At 56.7% G+C, this 19,440-nt stretch overlaps 2 protein-coding genes across 2 annotated transcripts in view; both read right to left on the bottom strand.

Moving 5' to 3' along the window:
* Positions 1-1,107: 1,107 nt before the first annotated feature.
* DGCR6L (DiGeorge syndrome critical region gene 6 like) lies at positions 1,108-3,318 on the bottom strand (the record flags this gene model as incomplete). Its single annotated transcript, XM_036741702.1, is given in 3 exon segments — positions 1,108-1,208; positions 2,303-2,463; positions 3,187-3,318. Coding segments are annotated over 3 exon segments (372 nt in total), but the record flags the coding sequence as incomplete, so codon positions are not given.
* Positions 3,319-11,362: 8,044 nt separating this feature from the next.
* SCARF2 (scavenger receptor class F member 2) overlaps positions 11,363-19,440 on the bottom strand; it is a 36,857-nt gene continuing 28,779 nt past the window's right edge. The window contains exons 10-11 of the mRNA XM_036755816.1: positions 15,497-15,649; positions 11,363-13,324 (exon numbers count right to left, since the gene is read on the bottom strand). Of these exons, the coding sequence (XP_036611711.1) occupies positions 12,243-13,324; positions 15,497-15,649 (1,235 nt within the window). The 3' untranslated portion in view covers positions 11,363-12,242. The remainder of the gene's footprint in view (positions 13,325-15,496; positions 15,650-19,440) is intronic.

Below are 19,440 nucleotides of genomic sequence, written 5' to 3' on the forward strand. Positions count from 1 at the left end.
GGTCCAAGAAAGGAGGATAGTAGCTCAGAGGTTGGCCTTGGGGACAGAGAGCTACAGGCATGCCTGTGACCTCTGACCTCAGACCAGAGAGCAAGAACTAAAGACCTGGGTGACCTCTCTGGCCTTCAGGCAAATAAGGAGGCTGAGGCCATTCCAGGCACCCCACGATCCTTCACAGGCTCCTCCGCTGGGCAAAAAAGACACGAAATTCTTTTTCCTTCCTGTTTTTCCCCCACAGGCTTGTGGATAATCTCTCCCTGCCCCCACCCCCAATCTTCTCCTCTCACCTTTACCCTCACAGATCTGCTAGAAAAGTGAGGAAGTGAAGCCAAGCCTGGCCCCTAAAGCGCCCACTGCCACATAATGCCATCTAGTTATCTGAGGAGGTGCCTTCCGGCCCCCATGGGGCTGGGAGAGTATCGTAGCACAGGAAGGTGACAACAGGGGAACAAGGCAGCCCCCTGCCAAAAGCCGGGCTCAAGAAGGCTCCTCAGAAATGGTCCTGCTTTCCCCCTGGTCCCCTCAGACCACCCCAGAGTCAGATATGTCACTGAACTCTCTCCCAATGGCCTCCAGCCTCACCAGCAAAATGTGGCCAGGTGTGATAGCTCTCAACCAAGGAAGGGGACTAAGGCAGGCAGGGCATCCATATCCCAAATCCCAATCAAACTCCAAGTAAATGACTCCCCAAGTCACAGAATGCCCGAGCTGGGCAGGACCCTCTAAGCCGCCCAGTGAAACCCCTCTGTTGTACAGATGGGGAAGCTGAGACCCAGAGAGGCAAAGGTCCCACAACATGTTAGTGGCAGAAGAAGGAACTGAAATCAGATCCAACCCAGTGCTGGACTCTTCCCACCACAGTCCCACAATAGTCTAGAACCCTATGGGAAACAAGGCGGCCCGCTGCTCAGCGATGGTTTCTTAGGAACCCCAGAATGCCAGAGGGGGAAGGCCCATCCAAAGTCACCTACATCTGCCCTCTTCCTGACACATGGTTTGTAAGCTAGGGGTGTTGGGGATCAGACTCCCAAGACCAAGGAGCAGCAGGTGCACCCAGGTGCAGGCTAGGCCGCCTGCCACACCTACCCTCAGCAGCCCTCCACTCACCTCCTGTTCACGCTGCTGGGCCGCCCGCAGGAGGGGCAGGTTGTGGGGCCGGCAGGCCTGCTGGGCCTCCTTGTGCTTGTTCAGGAGGGTCTGCTTGAGCACTGAGGGGAGGAAGAGAGAAACAGAGGGCGGGGCTCAGGGCTCAAACCCAGACTGGCCTTCCCAGGGAGCCCCAGAGCCAGGTGTGATGATGCTCCTGTGTGCCAGACTCGCCAGGGTCACAGAGCTAGGAGGCAGCAGAAGCAGGGACTCTAGAGACAGGGGTAAGGAGGGAGGCAAGAGACCAGGAAGGCTCTAACAGACACAGCCTGGAAGGAAGCTCGGGCATGAGGCCTGGACAGGAAGAGGCTGGCAGTAATGCACTCTGCATGTCAACCAGAGAAGCCAACGTGGAAGGCTCGGAGGCAATGGGGAGCCGCTGAAGGTTATGAGGCAGGGTCAGTCCTGTGCTTTAGGGTGTTGGGCGGGGTCAGTTGAAAGTCTGGAGGCAGGAAAACCAACTCTGAAGCTCTTACAGTGGCCCAGGCGAGACCAGCCAGGACCGGAGCCACAGGCCTGGACACCGAGATGAGAGAAACCGGATTAGGAAACTGATCAGGTAGGAGGCAGCTGGGAGGGAGGCCACAGTGGGGAGAGCCCTGGCGTCAGGGAGACCCAAGTTCCAATTTGGCCTCAGACACTCCCTAGCTGGGTGACCCTGGGCCAGTCATCTGCCTCCCATGGTTGCGGTAAGGATCACAGGAGAGAATCTGTAAGCGCTTTACAATCCCTAAAGCCTCTGTAAATGCTAGCTAAGGTCACGGTCACTGCCAATAGACACCCACCAAGGTTATGAACCCGGGGACGATCCTGGAAGGGCAATCCTAAGGAAACCCTGAAGCGAATGAACAAGGTTTAGGCATCTCCACCTCCCCATATCTTTGCCCACATCCGGCTGAAAATGCCCAAGAGGCGGGCGGTGCTCAGGAGGGAGACCAGGCCTGGAGGCCGGAAGTGGGGTCCAGAGGCACGGAGATGGGGGCTGCCGAGGAAGGAGCCAGGAAGCAGAGGTCTTGGGGTCCCCGCTCTCCTCTGGGGCTGGAGGCTGTCAGCGCAGCGCCGTCTCAGAGAATGCCCCTCTGAGAACCAGGAGGCGCTGTTCGCGGAGCCTCGAGGGCTCCCCTGGGGCTGTCGGACCCGGGGGGCCTCCGCTCACCTCGGTGCTCACTCTGCAGCTTGAGCCGCTGGTTGTACAGGCTCTTCTCCGTGAGGTGTTGGATTTCCAGCAGCCCCTGCACGATCTCGAACACCGTGCCGTCGATCAGCACCAGGGCCAGGTCGCTGAGGGTGCTGTGGGACAAGCGCTGCTGGAAAGAACTGCGGGAGGAGAGGGAAGGGCAGGGTGAGCGCGGGGCCCCTTCCAGGAGAGATCAAGGCCGGCCCGGGGGCACCCCGGCACCTCGGGGACCCCTGCGCGGAAACATTGGGAAACCTCCTTCGTAGTGAAACTCCGGCCCAGCCAGAAGCACGGGGGTCCGCGCGGGGGGGGCTGGCCACATTCGGCTCCGCCTTTCTCCCATCACCGCGTCCCCGCCGCCAAGCAGGCGCGAGGGCCCCCGGCTAGCTGGTCAGCGTGGACGGCTCCCCCCGGCCCGGACACGGCCCCGACACACATCTCCAGCGGACTGAGCCCAGAGCGCCGCCTTGGCGTCGATGTCATTCCCCCAACGCGGACGACACCGGCACGTCCCCCGGCTCTGCCCCAGCACGACCCGGGACCAAGAGGCCAAGCGCGTGGAAGGGGGCTCCCAAGGCCTGCCCCCAGCCCGGCCTCACGGACGGAGAAGGAAGGAGCCCGCTCCACGATCCACCCCCGATAGGTCTGGCTGGAAGCCCTCCAGGGACGGGGAGCTCACTACCTTCAGAGTTCTAAGATGTGTGCGGGCGTGTGCCAGCGTGCGTGTGGGTGTGTGCGCGCGTGTGTCGGGGGCTGCTGGGCTCAGAGCGCTCAGGGGTCTGGGGGTCAGGTTGGGAGGGAGCCCTGGGTTCTGGGGTCAGAGGTCGACCCCTCTCAGCCCCGGCGCCCCGTCCCGCGCTCACCTGGGCAGCTCCTTGACGAGCCCCTGCAGCGCCGACAGCAGCTGGTAGTGCCGCTCCTGCTGCCGGGTGCCATCCCCCGCCTCCTCGTAGCCCCCCGCGTAGCGCTCCATGGTGACCGCCGAGGGCCCGGCTCCAGTCTCGCGCACTACTGCGCAGGCGCAGCGCCACAGAAAGACTGCCCCGCCTCTTCCAGAGCGCGTTTGGCTCCATCTGCGCCTGCGCGGCACGGCCCCACCGCCTCCGTAGCTTTCTGCGCAGGTGCGGGTCCACAAAAAGGCTGCCCGCTTCCCAGCCGGTATTCGGCAAGCTTTGGGTCCTCTTGCGCAGCCGCAGCTCCACAAAGGTGTGGCTGCACCCCTCCTCTAGGCCACACAAACCCTGCCCTTAGCAGCTAGACCCCACCCCTTTCTCGAGGCCCCGCCCCAGCTTCCTTCTAGGAGCCTCAGGAGGCTGTAATTCACTAAAGGCGTGCTGCGCACCTACTATGTGCTGGGCATTGCGCCGACAAGGGCGAGCAGTCCGGGACCTCCAGGAAATTAAGCTCGACAGGAGCACAAAAATATTAAATGCGAAATGATTTCCTGCGAGGGTCAGGCGGCGCTGGAGCTGAGCTCTGATGGAGCCAAAGATGCGGGGCCGCTAGGTGGCGCCATAGTGCTCGGAGCGCCAAGCCCAGAGTCAGGAGGACCAGAGTCCAAATCCAGCCTCAGACGCTTAGGCTGTGTGACCCTGCGCAAGTCATTTCACCCTGTTAGCCTCAGTTTCCTCATCTGTAAAATGAGCTGGAGAAGGAAAGGCCAAACCACTCCAGTATCTTTTCCAAGAAAGCCCCCAATGGGGTCACAGAGAGTCTGACATGACTGAAAACAACTAAACCACAAGGAAGATGGAAAAGGGAGGGCATTCCAGGCATAGAGGACAGCCAGGGCAAAGGCCCAGAGGGGGAGATGAAGGGTCACGTTTGGAGGCTTGCAGGCAGGAAAGCAATGTATCATCATTCTGGAAGTCAACCCGGAGCCAGATGATAAAATCATTTGTGATGCAGGAGAAGAGGTGAAGGGTGGGACAGTGCACACAAAGCAAACCAGGGGAACTGTGGGAGGCACAAGCCACGGCCTTCAGACACATTCTCCCCATTTTACAGAGGAGAAAACTGAGTCTGGAAGCTGGGCTGGGATTTGTCCAGGATCGCAAAAGTCAGTGTTTGACCCTGGCTTTCTAATTCAGGACCTCAAAGGGCATCCAATCCAACCCATCCTTGAACAGTCGAATTAAGTCAGAAAACAGTAAGTGCCCACTGTGTGCCAGGCACGGTTCTGAGCACCAGGGATAAAATAAAAATAAAAAAGCAAAGGGTGGTTCCTGCCATCCCCTGCTCCCGGCTCTGGGGCCCAGCCAATGAGGCTGGAACATGCCCTCCCTGCTCAGATTGTGGCTGGGCCTGAAGCTGGTGCCTGAGCAGGGCCGAGGCCTCCGGCTGAAGCATCTGGCAGGCCAGGGGCCGGGAGCCAGGCACCGAGACTGCAGCTGCCAGCAGGAAGCTCCCCGGGGACTCGGTTTTCCTGGCTCCTTTAGAGCTGGGTGGAAACACGGGATCCCCACCCACCCGCCCCCACCTGTGCCTTTGCCCACGCCTCATCGTCCACCGGCAGTCTCCCTGGGCTGGCCAAGTCTTAGGGTCTAACCAAGGTGTTTTCTCATTACTGTCCCTTCGTCAGGCGCAGGGAGAGAGCTCTGAAGTGGGATGGGAAGGCCTGGCTTGGCCCCTTAGCTGTGTGGCCTTAGACAAATGAGTTGCTCTCTCCGGGCCTCAGGGCTCCCATCTGTAAAATGGGGGTGATCACACCCGCACTTCCACTTCAGAGCCCTGTTGTTAGGTTCCATCAAGATTCCGTGTGTAACGCAACGCAACCTGGGTGATGGGCTGAGTCTGGACCCCTCCTGTGACTTCTGATAAAAATAGCTAACATTTACACAGGACCTTAAGGCTTGCAGAGGGATTTACAAACTCTATCTCATTTGATCCTCTCAACAGCCCTGGGAAGTAAATGCTGTTAGTATCCCCACTTTACAGACGAGAAAACTGAAGAAGACGGAGGTGGAATGACTTGCCCAGAGTCACACAACCAGGAAGTGTCAGTCAGCAACCCCTTGTTTGCTGCAAAGGAATTGTTGTTCGTCCTTCCTTTTAGAAGAGGACCAGTAACATCAAGAGGTGATGTCTTGACTTGCCCAGTGATTTGGATTTAAGTGAAGCAGAGTCGGGCAAAGTCTTCAGCCTCACTCTCTCTTCCAGAGCCAAGGAAGGAAAGAAAGAAAAAAAGAAAAGAAAAAGGGAAAGAGAGAGAAAGGAAGGAAGGAAGGAAAGAAAGAAAAGAAAAGAAAAGAAAAGAAAAGAAAAGAAAAGAAAAGAAAAGAAAAGAAAAGAAAAGAAAAGAAAAGAAAAGAAAAGAAGAGAAGAGAAGAGAAGAGAAGAGAAGAGAAGAGAAGAGAAGAGAAGAGAAAAGAAAAGAAAAGAAAAGAAAAGAAAAGAAAAGAAAAGAAAAGAAGAGAAAAGAAAAAGGGAGAGAGAGAAAGGAAGGAAGGAAAGAAAGAAAAAGAAAGAAAGAGAAAGGAAAGAAAGAGAGAAAGGAAGGAAGGAGAGAAAGAAACAAAGAAACAAAAAGAAAGGGAGGGAGGAAAGGAAGCAAGGCAGATGCTATTTATTATTTACATACAAAGACTCATGCTAAACACTGAGGATGCAGATAGCAAATTAGAAAAGTGGGAACATCCCATTCCCCAGGGAAGACAGCAGGGATGGGCTGGTTCAGTTGCAGGCCAGGTGGAAAGGTTGCACAGGAATGCTCACACCTCTCCTTGAGCACCTCCTTGAATCTGCCCTTGACTCAACCATCAGACAGGGCCAAGGACTTTGATGTCTGGGTCTTTGGTCACTGTGGCTTATGTGGCCGCCGGGGATACACCATTGCAGTGGTGCTTGCCAGCTCCCTCCTCCACAAGGGAGGGATAACAGCCTCAGAGGTTGTACTGGTATCAGGGCTGGTGGTCTGGCGGGGGCAAGGGCAGTCCTGGGGCCTGAAGGCTTACCTGCCCATCAGGGGTCAGTGTTCGTGGTGGCAAGGAAGGCGGTCCCCCCTCTTTATCACTCTGGGTGCCAGAGGGGTCTGGAGAGGTAGGAGGGTACTGGTCTGCCTGGGGCCCATCGGTGCCAGCTGGTCAGTGGTCAGGGTTCATGGTGGCAGGCATCCTCCTCCAGTAAGGGAGTTGTGGCTGCTGTCAGGGGCTCGTGTTGGTGTGGGCACCATCCTGGCAGGGCTGGGCTGAGGCTCCTGAGGGGCCTGGCTCTTGCCCACAGAGAGCAGCTGTTATCAGGGTACTTTGAATGCTGATTCCTCAGAACGCTCCTGTGGCTGACGGCCCACAGCTGAAAAGCCGAGGAAGACCCTAAACAGAGGCTTCTTACAGAAATCATGGCAAGATCATCCTTCAGCCTCTCAGCCACCCCTGAACACATGTTTGGTCCCCAAGGGGACAGAGAGAAAGCAGAGAGAGACAACCTGCTCTAGGCTCCATACCGTGCCTCCCTACCTTCCTCCAGGGATGGTCAACCTCCCTCCCCTACTACGAGTCTGGGGGGGGCAGAGGAATGAGGAGGACCTGTGTGTTGTAGGTGTGCACAAACATGAGCATATTGGCTCTGAACTGTGCGAGTGTGGCTGTGTGTATACAAGAGTCAGGGGGAGCCCCCTGTGCCTATGGGGAAAAGGTAAGGATTTGGAAGAAGGTTATCGCTGTGGGCATGTGTGCCTAACCTACATATTGGAAGTGTGTTTGTGAGAGACAGGGAAGTGCAGGGAATGTTACTGTAAGTATAGGAACGGTGTATGTTTGGGGGTATGGGTGTGTGGGAAGGGTTAGGAAGTGTAGGCACCTGTGTATGTCTGGGAGAGGGATGATCAGGGTAAGGGGTGTGCTCTGTGTGTGTCTGTGTCTGGCCTGTGTGTGTGTCTGTATTCGTGTCTGTGAGTGTGTCTGTGTCTGACATGTGTGTGTGTCTGACATGTGTGTGCCTGTGTGTGTCTGTATTTGGCATATGTGTGTGTCTGTATCTGGCATGTTTGTGTGTCTGAATCTGGCTTGTGTATGTGTCTGTGTCTGGCATGTGTTGTGTTTATGTGTATGTCTGTATCTGGTATGTGTGTCTGTGATGTGGCCTGTGTGTGTCTATATCTGGTGTGTGTGTGTGTGTGTGTGTGTCCCTATCTGGCCTGTGTCTGTATGGATGTGTCTGTGTGTGTATGTCCATATCTGGCATGTGTGTGTGTGTCTGTATGTGACCTGTGTGTGTCTGTATCTGGCATGTGTGTGTCTATGTGTGTCTGTATCTGGTATGTGTGTCTGTGATGTGGCCTGTGTGTGTCTATATCTGGTGTGTGTGTCTGTGTCCCTATCTGGCCTGTGTCTGTATGTGTGTGTCTGTGTGTGTATGTCCATATCTGGCATGTGTGTGTGTGTCTGTATGTGACCTGTGTGTGTCTGTATTTGGCATGTGTGTGTCTATGTGTGTCTGTATCTGGCATGTGTGTGTCTGTAATGTGGCCTGTGTGTGTCTATATCTGGTGTGTGTGTGTGTGTGTGTGTGTGTGTGTCCCTATCTGGCCTGTGTCTGTATGGGTGTGTCTGTGTGTGTCTGTCCATATCTGGCATGTGTATGCGTCTGTATGTGACCTGTGTGTGTCTGTATCTGGCATGTGTGTGTCTATGTGTGTCTGTATCTGGTATGTGTGTCTGTGATGTGGCCTGTGTGTGTCTATATCTGGTGTGTGTGTGTGTGTGTGTGTGTGTGTGTGTGTCCCTATCTGGCCTGTGTCTGTATGGGTGTGTCTGTGTGTGTATGTCCATATCTGGCATGTGTGTGTGTCTGTATGTGACCTGTGTGTGTCTGTATCTGGCATGTGTGTGTCTGTATGTGGCCTGTGTGGCCGCCTGGGAGCTGTCCACACAGCGCATGCCTGTGTGCCATGGAGGAGGGGGAGCCTGGGGGTGCATGTATTTGTCCGTGGGCTTGGGAACATGTCCAGCCCCTCCCTGAACCAGGGGAGGGGGAGGGGAATGGGGGGGGGGCAAAGAAGGCTGCCTCCAGACCCAGCAGGCCTCCCGGCTCCTCCGTTCTTTCTGCTACAGAAAATATTTGCTTTTTTCCACGACTCGTAATTTTTCTCCCCTCAATAACTACCAGATGTGAATTCTGTGGTCCCACATCCCCATGGCAACTGGAGGCTCCCACCACAGGGCATCCCATCAGGCCTGGCTGGCTGTGGGCACCGGCCCCTGCTCCAGCCCATTTCCTGCCTCCATCGTGTCCTCCCCCTTCCCCTCCTCTGCCCCTCACCCCAAGACTCCAGGCTACAAGGATGGGCCTGGGAGCTGGGGTCCAGGAAGGCCAGGCAGAGCTGGGTGGCCTTTGCTACTGGCTGCCCCACCACCCCCCTCCCGCCAGTGAGTGCCTCAGCTTGGCAACTGTCCGTGAAAGCCAGGAGAGGCAGAGGAAGATTGGGGGGAGGGGTGACCCCAGGGCCAGCCCATGTAGATCCTGGGTAAACACCAAGCCTAGCTCCCTGGGTAAGCTGTGGTGGGAGGAGATGCTGAGCTGGCAGCGCCTGAATGGGGGTGCCGGGCAGGGAATGGAGGGATCGGTGGCTGCCCCAGTGCTGGGGAAAGCAGTGCTTGGTCTGGGAGTGCGAGGGTGTGATCAAGGACCCCTAGCTCCCGGTCGGTCATCTGAAGCCAGAGAGGACCTTCTCCCAGAGCCGGAGAGGGCAGGACAGAGCCCGGACAAGCCGTTCAGCAGGCTTCTGAGATGGGGCTGGATCCCACTGAGAGCGTCCCCTGGGCAGGACCAAGGCTGGGTAGCCAGGATCCCAGAGGGAGGCCTCCCTCTCCCCCCTTTTTCAATTGCTTCAGTACCTGCCGCTTCACAGACCAGGTGCTGAGCACATGCCTGGTCCTGGCAGAAGGGAGGAGAGGGGAGGAAGAGACGGAGACCTTCCACCCCCAAGACTGAGAGGACATTGTAGGGTGGTCGGTCTACTCTGCCGGGGGCCGGGCCAGCAGAGCCAGGCTGACAGCAAGGACTGTGGGGGTGAGAGGGCAGAGCTCGGTGGGCTTCCTGGAGGCTGGGGAAGGTGGAGAGGAGGAAGCCAAAGGAGCTGTTCAGCCTCTTCCTGACCCTTACTCTGCATTCTCTCACTTCCCCCCTCCTTGTGGACTCACACATCCCTGCATTAACTTGTGAGCTGATTCATTGTCCATGTTTGCATGGGGTAGGGACTTCTCCCTACAAACACCCCAGAAGAGGCTGGAAAGCAATGTGGAAGCTCTTGCCGTGGCCAGCAGCAAGGCTCTCCCCTTCTCTGCACCTCAGTATTGTCCTCTGTACAGTGGGGATAACCACCTACATCCCTGGCATTTGAGAGGAAAGCCCCTCGGAATTCTTGGTCCCACAGTCTGCTACCTGTTCATCCCCTTCTCGGGGCCTCAGTTTACCCATCAGTTACTTGGGTTCAGAGGACCTAGAGTCAAAGCCCAGCTCTGCACCCACACTTACTACCAGTAACCTTAGGCAAGACACTTAATCTCTTGGGGCCTCAGTTCGCCCATTTGTAAAATAAAAGGGTTGCTCTGGACTCTAGGGCTGAATGTCTGGTTCTATGACCCTGTGACCTCTAAGCATCCTTGGCTCCTATGGGAAGGCCAACATCCAGAAGGGATTGCATTCTAGACAGCAAGCTGGGAGAGACCTCAGAGATCACTTCATTTTAGGAATTTGAGGGTTTCACTTTCAGGAAACTGAGGCCTCCCAGGTCACACACATTCCAAGACATTGAGACCAGAGGCTAAATGACTTGGCCAAGGTCACTGAGCTAGTCAACATCAGAGGGCAGATTCAAACTCAGCCCCAGGTTCAAGCCCAGGGTTCTCTTCTAAGGGCAACCCTTCTAGCCAGGAATCAAACCACATGTGGCCCCAGACACAGGCTCCTTTCCCCGTACTAGGTTGTGGTTGTGAATGAGGAGACAACAAGCTATGCCGAGCCCATCCCGAGGAGGCCCTGGAATGCCAGGCTTAGGCAACATCAGCCTTTACCTCAGGCCTGGTTGGGGGGTACCCTGGAGGGCGCAGGAGGGGAGGGAAGCTGGGCTGGGGGAGGGGCCGGCTCCAGGGCCTCCCACCCCCACCCCCCTTCCCCTGAACACGCAGGCTGGGGCCCGGCAGGGCCAGGAGGCTTCCTGCCTAAAGACAAGGAAGGACTGTGCAGAGAGGACAGTGGAGCTCTGCACTGGCTCTCCAGGGAACAGAATGTTTGCGCTGGAAGGGGCTGAGCCAGGGCCAAGCTGGGCCAGCCGCAGCTGCTACAGTCGGGAGGCCCCGGCGGGGGTAGCAGAGGAATGCAACAGGGCACAACCATCACCAGCTCCTCAGAGCTCTCCTTGCCTTGTCTCCTCCATTCAGAGCTGAAAGGTCCCTTGGTGGCCATCAAGGCAGACCTTCACTCTTTCCAGATAAGGAAACTGAGGCCCAGAGGAGTTAAGTGACTGTTCCAAGGTCACAAAGGCAATGCCAGAGGCAGGATTCAAACTCAGGGCCTCTGAGTCCTCATGTGACCTGCCCAGGGTCCCACAAGATTCACACTCAGGACCCCTCATTTCATAATCAGAACCACAGAATGTGATGCCAAGAAGAGACATCAAGGCTGGCTCGTCCAATCCGACCCTACACACCAATTCCCCCTCCATCCCCCCAACAAGCAGCCCCCCAGCCTCTGCTGGAAGTGCTCCAGGGATGGGGAGCCCACTTTCTCCTGAGGCAGTCCATTTTGCTTTGGGCCAGCCTCAATCTGGAGCCTTTCTCTTAAAATCAGGCCAAAATCTGCCTCCCAGTTACTCCCTACTGTTCCTGGGCCTGCCTTCTGGGCCCCAGCAGAAGAGAATTCATCCCTCCTCTGTCCCCCGTTCTTCTACCTCAGCATCCCCAGTTATAGCCCCAACTCCCATGGTACGTTCTCCAAAAACTGGTGCCCGGGATGGCTCTGACCAGGACAGGCAGGTAGGACGTCTCCCAAGCTCAAGAAAGATACACATCTTTATTCAGAAAGCTTTTAGCAAAGACCCTCCCCACATACACAAACACACACCTGTCGGAAACCCATCCCGCGGGGTATCTCCGCCAGAGGTGCCTGGCTCCTCCCGGAGCTAGCTCATAAATACACCTGTCCTCTGGACGTGGTCACAGGCATCTCCTCCCATGTCCACTGTGAAGCAGTCAATACCAGCTTGACTGCAGAGGAAGGCAGGGCTGGGGGCAGGGCTGGCAATGAGCAGGGGGCAGACAGAGGTGGGGAGGGGAGGGGAGTGAACAGGGCACAAAGCTCTCCCAGCCACAGCAGAGAGGGACAGCCAGGCTGGGCTAAGGCAGGCAGAAGGCAGAAGCAGGAGCTAGGGAACGCCAGCTCTCCTCCACGAGGTACAGTCAGCTAGGCTGACTGGAATGCTCCTGACCTTAGCCTAAAAAGAGGTTCTCCTGCTTGGGCACTTTCCTGGCTTTGGCCAATGAGGAGCCAGACTGGCCAGAGCTCCCTTAACAAGAAGGCAGTCCCTGGTCAGGGCTGTCCTGGCTTTGGCCAATGAGGAGCCAGACTGGCCAGGGCTCTCCTGGCTTTGGCCAACGAGCAACCAGACGCATCAGGGTTCTCCTGGTTTTGGCCAACAAGGAGCCAGACTGGCCAGGGCTCCCTTAACAAGAGGGCAGTCCCTGGCCGGGGCTCTCCCGGCTTTGGTCAATGAGAAGTCAGGCTGGGCCCAAGCCCAAACCCAGGTACAAATTACAGAGTACATCAGAGTAACAACGAACTTCCGGAGAAGACAAACAGGGATGCTGTTCCTTATAGCCCCAACAAAGGGCCTGAGGGCGGGGAAGAGGGGGACGGAAGGGTGTGGGTAGGGCCCCACCTCCCTCCCCCCAGGGGTACCCCGCCTCCCTCCCCCCAGGGGTGCCTATGGCGGGGAGGTGACAGCCTTGACCTGCTCCCCACTACCAGCCTCCCGGCTCTTTTTCCGGGGTGGTTTCTGTATGGGGGTCTTTTTCCTGGGCACCTCGGCCAAGTCAGATGGCTCTTGGCTTCCTGACCTGCCAGTGTCCAGCTTCCCGGCCCCAGGGCCAAGGAGGTCCCCAGAGGCAGCCAGGGTCTCCAGGCCAGACCCCTGGGGTTTGTGGTGGGCTGGGGAGGCGGAGGGACCAGCCTTCCGGGAGCCAGGCAAGCTGGAGCGCTTCGCCTTTTGGGGAGGGGCAGGCTTCTCCCGGTGGGGCTGGGGGGCCCCCAGCCCGTTCTGCTGGGTGCCCACCTCCCCTCGGCCAAGGCTCCCAGTCTTTTCCTTGAGCTGCATGGCCAGGAGCATGGCTGCCTCGGGAGACAGACGGGAGGACAGCCCCTCAGCCCGGGGCCTGTCACCTGGGCCTCCAGCCCCCAGCTTCTGCAAGCTGGCATCCATGGGCTCTGAGCTCCCCAGGCCCCTTTCCCGGGCCCGAGGGAGCCCCTGAGCTGACAACTCCTCCCCACCCCCCAGCCGGCCCTCAGGGACACTGGGGGGCTTCTGCCCCTTGTCCAGGCCCCTGGGGCTGCCCGGCTCCTCGCCCCGCCCGCGGAGGCCAGAGGATGTCTCGCTGGGGGTCCGTTTCCTTTTGCTCAGGCAGTGGCTGGCATCAGGGGCTTTGCTGGAGGCAGGCAAGGAATTAGACTGGTGGGAATTGTACCTCCCGTGGATCCAGGACACCTTTGGCTTGGTGGAGGGGTCTGGGGGTGGGGGTTTTCTTCTCTCAGGGGAGGGGGACAGGCCCTCAGCCTCGGCCCCAGGCTGTTTGGTGAGTCGGGCCACACGGGCGTAGAGTGCTGCTGCTGGGAGCTCTGGGCTCGAAGCTGACCTCTCGCTGTCAGAGGATCCCAGCAGCACTGTCTCCCGGCTGTCAGCAGCCCTGGAGGGGCACGTGTTGGCATCTTCCCCCTCCTTGGGTCCAGGAACCACAGGCACCTCAGTGGGGGCACCAGGGGGCTCTCCCTCCGGACTCTCAGGCACCGATTCTGTGAAGGAATGAGCAGAATCTTCTTACTTAAAACTGATATTACAGACACTTCAAGAATGACCCATCTTAAAGGCTCTTTGACCATAAAATATCATAACTGGGAAGGGTCTTAGAACAGGAGATGTCAGGGCTGGGAGTGGCTTTAGAACACAATACCAGAGTTGGGAAGAAGAGAATGCTCTGGGAGTGCCCTTAGAGATCATTTTATAGAGGCCCAGTGTGGGGCAATGATTTCTCTACATCATGTGCTGAGCCGGTGGCAGAGGTGCAGGGAGAGCCCAGTCCCCTCACCTCCTTGGCCAGCGCTTCCCCCCACCACCACCCCTGCCCACAGCTGCCTACATGTCTAGGGCTCTAGACCCCTTGCCTCCCCTGCCTCCGTGGATGGCACTACCACAGCTCCCAATGTGCCCAAGGATGTCTGTGTCCACCCTCTCCCTCATCGCCAAGGCTTTGACTCTTCCTGGCCAGGGTCCTCAAATCCTTCCTTGTCCCGGTATCTCTAAGGACCCTCCCCACAGGCTTATTTCTGAAGTTGTACACTCCACTCCCCAGACTTTCTGTGGGCTGCTCAATGGATATGGCTGAAAGGAAGCTGCATCCCAGGAGGAGGACCCCACCCCCACCCCCACCCCACCCCTGGCTCTGAGGACAGAGGCTGAGAAAGGAAGGAGGAGAGGAGGCCCCAGAGGCAGCTGCGGCTGAGGAAGACGCAGAGCAAGTAACCTGGGACTGGGGCTGCAAGTCTCTGAACCCACAGAGCAGAATCTCAGCTGGACCAGCCAGTCAGCCCAAAGCTGAACGAGACTCCCCCCTCCACCATTCCTTCCCAAAAAGCAGGCAGCCAGGCTCTGCTTAAACACTCCTTTCCAAGGTGGCTGATCGTGGCAACGGTCTTCCTGGAATCCCCTCAATCTGCCTGGCAGGGGCACCTCCTCATCATGCCGAACAGAACCAAGCTAACCCCACTCACCCCCACCTCCAGGATTCCCCAGTGGAGGCACATGGGGAGGAAATACCTCTGCCAAGGCCCCTCCACTCAGGAGGCCTGGCAGTGCCGCTGCCTGTGAAATGGGGCAGAAGGCCTGGCGAATGAGGATCTGCCCACTGACTAGGTCAGGATGTTTGGACTGAAGAAAACTTGGGGCAGGGGGAGGCAGGAGGGCAGAATGGAAGGGTAGCTGTCTTCATGGCCTGGGAGTGCTGGCCCAGAGACAGAGATCAGCCCTGTTCTGCTTGGCCCCTAAGGATGGGGCCAGGTAAGGCAGGTGGAAGGTGAGGACTGGCCAATTTTAGCTGGCTATGAGGATGGTGCTCAAGGGCCAAGTCAACCGGACCACCCCAGGAGGTCTGAGCTTCCATCCCTGGCACCAGCCTGTTACAGCAGGGCCTTAGGGGATGGCTGCTAGTTAGTGGAGTTTGGAAAGGCATCTGGGGCAGGCAGCCTCTGAGGTCACTTCTAAAACTCTGTGAGGACTCCACCCTGAACTGACCTTTCTCCCGGTCCTGAGTACAAGAAAGAACGCAGGGCTGGGGAAGGGAGGCAGTGAGCCTGGGCAGGGGTAACTGTCCAAGCACTGAGTCTGTCTATGCCCAGCCTTGGAGCAGGACTGGGGGAGGGGAGGGGACGCCCCAGCTTTGCGCCTCATCCGGACTCACGTCTCTCCAGCGGGATCCGGTTCTTTGGTCTAAAATGAATTCCTAAGTCCTCAGCCCCTCCTCTTTGTGCCTTGGGTGTCTCTTCCCCCCACCCCCCATTGGACCTGGGCTCTCTCCCATGAGAATGGAAGCTCCTTGAGGACAGGGACTGACCTGCTTTTCCCTTCTATCCCCAGCCTTGTCTCTCCTTCTTCAGAGTAGTGAGCTAGGAATGCAGTAGAAATGTGTGGCTGACAATTTTAGCATCTCCCTACACTTCAGTCCCTGAGTGAGAAATGAAATTCTGCCCTACAGGGGGTGAGCTTAGCAACATCCACACAGTCCACAAATAACATTCTCATATTTGAAAAAGAAAGTAGCTCTTTAAGGTTTGCAAAGTGCCTGATGTATGTGCTCTCCCTGGAGCCTCATTTTACAGACAAGAAGACTGAGGCAAACAGAGATGTTACCTAACTTGCCCAGGGACCCGGGTATCGCTTGCAGGCAGCAAAGCCTCTCCAGGCCCACTCACCTTCATGGGGCACACAATACACAGGACCCTCATCCGTAGTGTCAAAGGAGGAGAAGGAAGCCCTGGAAGACCAGGACGGGGAGGGTGGATCCAGGACAGAGGGCGGCTCCAGAAAGCTGCAATTCAGGGTGTTCTCTGGATCATGATGAGCCACTAGGGAGAGAAAAGGGGGCAGCTGCAGCCCTGCCCAGCTCTGAGCATCACCCACTACACCTGCTATTCCCTGACAAGCCAGGGCTGTGGAGGCTTCCAGTTCCCAAGAGGGTTGGGCCTGTGGTGGTCTGCACAGGACAGGGCCCTGAGGTGGGGCCTGCAGTGGTCTGCACAGGGCCCCCAGTGGTCCGCAAGGGGCCCCAGCTATCCCCACTGCTGCAGGATGGACCTGGCCCTGGGGAGACCTCAAGAAGAAGAAAAGTCTTCATTTGTTTCTTGTTTGGCCCAAAGACTTAACTTGGACTCTCAGAGACAAACATTCATCCAGTCCTGAATATGCCCAGCACTCTGGTAAATGCTGGTGGTGATGAGAAAAGCCGAGTGTCTGCCCTCAAGAGCCACAGAGAGGACAGAAGGTGATCTGAGAGGGAGATGCTCCTGGCCCCTTGGGAGGACCTGGCAGGGCTCCAGCACCAGGCCAGATTTGAGCTGACCCTTGAAGCCAGGGTTGCTAAGAAGGGGAGAGGAGGGAAGGAGAGGGGCGTCTGCAAAGACAGGAAAGGGAACGTTCTGGGTAAGGGAAGCAAGGAGCCATGTGGAGCTGGACCAGAGATGGGGAGGGGAGGAGAGCCCAAGAAGATGGGAAAGGGAGGAAGGGTGGAAGGCTTTCCATGCTAATGGTTTGATCCCAGAGGTAATAGGGAGCTACAGCACTCCTGGATTCATTAGCCCAGTGTTCCACCCCACTATTCCTCCTCCTTTGTTAAGATAAAGGAAACAAGCCAGCTGACCCTGGCTGGGAGCACTCCAGGAACCCTCCATCATCACTCAGCTTGAGAAGGTCCCAGAGGAGAACTGACTGGAAAACTTGTGTTCCACAGATCTGCCCTGGCCTGCCCTGCCCTGCTTCAATGGAACCCTCCTCCCTAGTGGACCTTCAGTTCACCTGACTCTTCCATCCCTGCCTCCCTCCCTCTGGTCTCTCTCTTTCTTTCTGTGTCTCTCATCTTCCCTTCCTCTCCTCCCTTTCTTTCTCCCTTCCTCCTATCTCTCTCCCTCCCCCCTCTCTCTCACTCTCCACCCTCTCCTTCCCTCCCTCCCCCTCTTATTCCTTCCCTTCCTTCTTTCCTTCCCCCTCTCTGCCCCTCCCCTCTCCCCTCTCCTATCTCTCTCCCTGCCTTTTTCCCATCTCTACCTCCCTCCCCCTCTCCCTCTCTCTTCCTTCTCTCCTCTCTCTCTCCTTCTCTCTCTCTCTCCATCTCTCTCTCTGTGTCTCTCTCTCCCTCTCTCCATCTCTCTCTCTCCTTCTCTCTCTCTGTCTCTGTCTCTCCTCTCTCCATCTCTCTCTCTGTGTCTCTCTCTCCATCTCTCTGTCTGTCTGTCTGTCTCTGTCTGTCTGTCTGTCTGTCTCTCTTTCTCTCTCTCTCTCTCTCCATCCCTCCTCCACCTCCCTGTCCCTCTCCCTCTCTCATCTCCCACACCCTTGACAAGCCTTGTCTGTCCAAACACCAGTATGTCTCCTAAATCCATGCCCTTCTCACCACCCCCTGCCAGGCCTTCCTCAAGTCCCCACCTGGGGTCCCACCTCTCCTTTCTCCCTTCTCCAGTGTGTCCTTCACAAAGTTCCAAACAGGTCTCTTTATGTACTCTTGTTGTAGCTGGGAAATAAATGGTCTGGTTATTCTGTAAAGCAGTTGGAACTCTGCCCCCAGATTGCTAGATAGTGACAGATCTTCTGACCCGACAGGACCCCTAGGAGGTCAAAGAGGAAAAGGGCCCAAGTCTACACAAATAGCCACAGCAGCTCATCAGGTGAAGGGTTATGCCACACACACACACACACACACACACACACACACACACACACACACATCCAAAGACACACTCCTGAGATAGGGGCAGAATATATGACTGTGATGGAATCCTATTGAATTGATAGAAATGATGGATGGGGATGGGTTCAGAGAAACCTGGGAAAACTTGTAGCAACTGATCCAACCTTTGCTTGCATGCCTCTAGTGACAAGGAAATCTCTATCTTGTGATATACTCTGCTTTGGGCCAGCTCTTATCCTTGGGAAGTAAATCTGCCTCTCTGTGACTTCCCACTCCCACGCCTGGGTTAGGTGTCTGGAGCCAAGCAGAACAAGGCTATCATGTGTCCTCAGGGTCATCTAGTCTGTCCCTGACTGAACAAAAGAAGACCTAACATCAAATGGAGTTGGAATGTTTCCAAGGGATAGCTGGAAAGTCCTCACACATGGGTCCAAAAAGTGAACCCACCTCACAAAAAATACAAGATGAGAGAAGCCTGGTGAGTTGGGAATTTGACTAAGAAGAAGATTTGAGAGTTAGAGTGGACCACAATTTCCATCTAAGTCAATTATGCTCCCAGAGTGAGTGTGATTTTGGGCTATGAGAGGGAAGGGGGAGCTCTTAGGAATAAGGAGATGATGGTCCCTCTGGTCCCTTCTCTGTTCAGATCGCCTGGGTCACAGTGGTCACTTCTGAGCCCCACAGCTTAGAAAGGACATTGATAACTTGGAGAAGGGCCAGAGGAGGATAACCAGAATGAGGAAGGGTCTGGTGTCTAGGGCAGAGCAACTAAAAGAAATGAGGAGAGCATGAGAGAGCCCCCCCCAACTCTGGTTCGGGTTCTGCCAAGCCCAGAGAGCGACGGTGCTAGACTGCCCCACAATGGTCATCTGGAATCGTGGACGTCTGGGGCTCCCACCCCAGCCCCTTGGGGAGAGAAGGGGAAACTAGGCTTCAGGAAACAGCCTCTGCGGTTGAGGGGACAGCTGCCAGACTGTGACTCCACATCTGGTCTCTGGACCCTTCTGATCCACCCCAGGCTAAATGCAGCTGGGAGAACTCAACCACTTCCTGCCTGGCTGGGGAGGGGGGGGGGCCAGGGGACAGCAGAGGAGCAGCGACTGGGAAAAGCCCTCTAGCACACCCCTAACACACACACGCGCGCGCGCACACACACACACACACACACACACACACACACACACACACACACACGCGCGCGCGCACACACACACACGCGCACACACACACACACGCGCGCACACACACACACGCGCGCGCGCGCACACACACACACACATTTCCAAAGACAAACTCCTGAGACAGGGGCAGAAGCTGGCAGGAGGAGCTAGCCAGGTTGGACTGGGGGAAGGGAAAGGCAGGGGGCAACTGGAAGGTTACCCTGAAAACAACTGCCCAGGAAGCTGGGCATCTTGACCTAGGGGGCCAAAACCAGGTCCCTGGCTCCCGCTTAGCCTCCCTGAGCCTGTGGCCAGTCTGTCTGTAGCCATGGTGGGTCACTGGACATGCCCAACCTAGTTGGGCCTTCTGGTACTATTGGTGGATCCCCACATCCCCCTCCTCAGGGCAGCCGAGGCCTGCCTCCCTGAACCTATAGGATTGGAGGGGGGAGGGAGTTCTTCCCCATCTCCCAGGGAAACCCAAGGTGAGTTTCCCAGTCCTGAGACATGGACTCTTTAGACCCCACACAGGGCAGGGGCTGGAAGATGAGGACTGGTCAATGGGCCCTGCCCAAAGCAGGTATGCCCAACTGGGGGAAGGGGCATAGAAGGATCAGTACTGAACAGCCCAAAGGTCTCCCAAGGACCAGGAACACAGGACCCTTGGAAGTGGCCCATGCCATTCTGGGTATTAGAAGTTCTTCCTAACATCAAGCCTAAATATGTCTCTCTGCAATGTCCCCTCTTCCTACCCTGGCAGAGCAAGGTGGGAAAGCCCTGAAGACTCTAATTATGG

This window comes from Trichosurus vulpecula, chromosome 1 (genome assembly GCF_011100635.1).
Source record: "Trichosurus vulpecula isolate mTriVul1 chromosome 1, mTriVul1.pri, whole genome shotgun sequence".
Taxonomy (NCBI): domain Eukaryota; kingdom Metazoa; phylum Chordata; class Mammalia; order Diprotodontia; family Phalangeridae; genus Trichosurus; species Trichosurus vulpecula.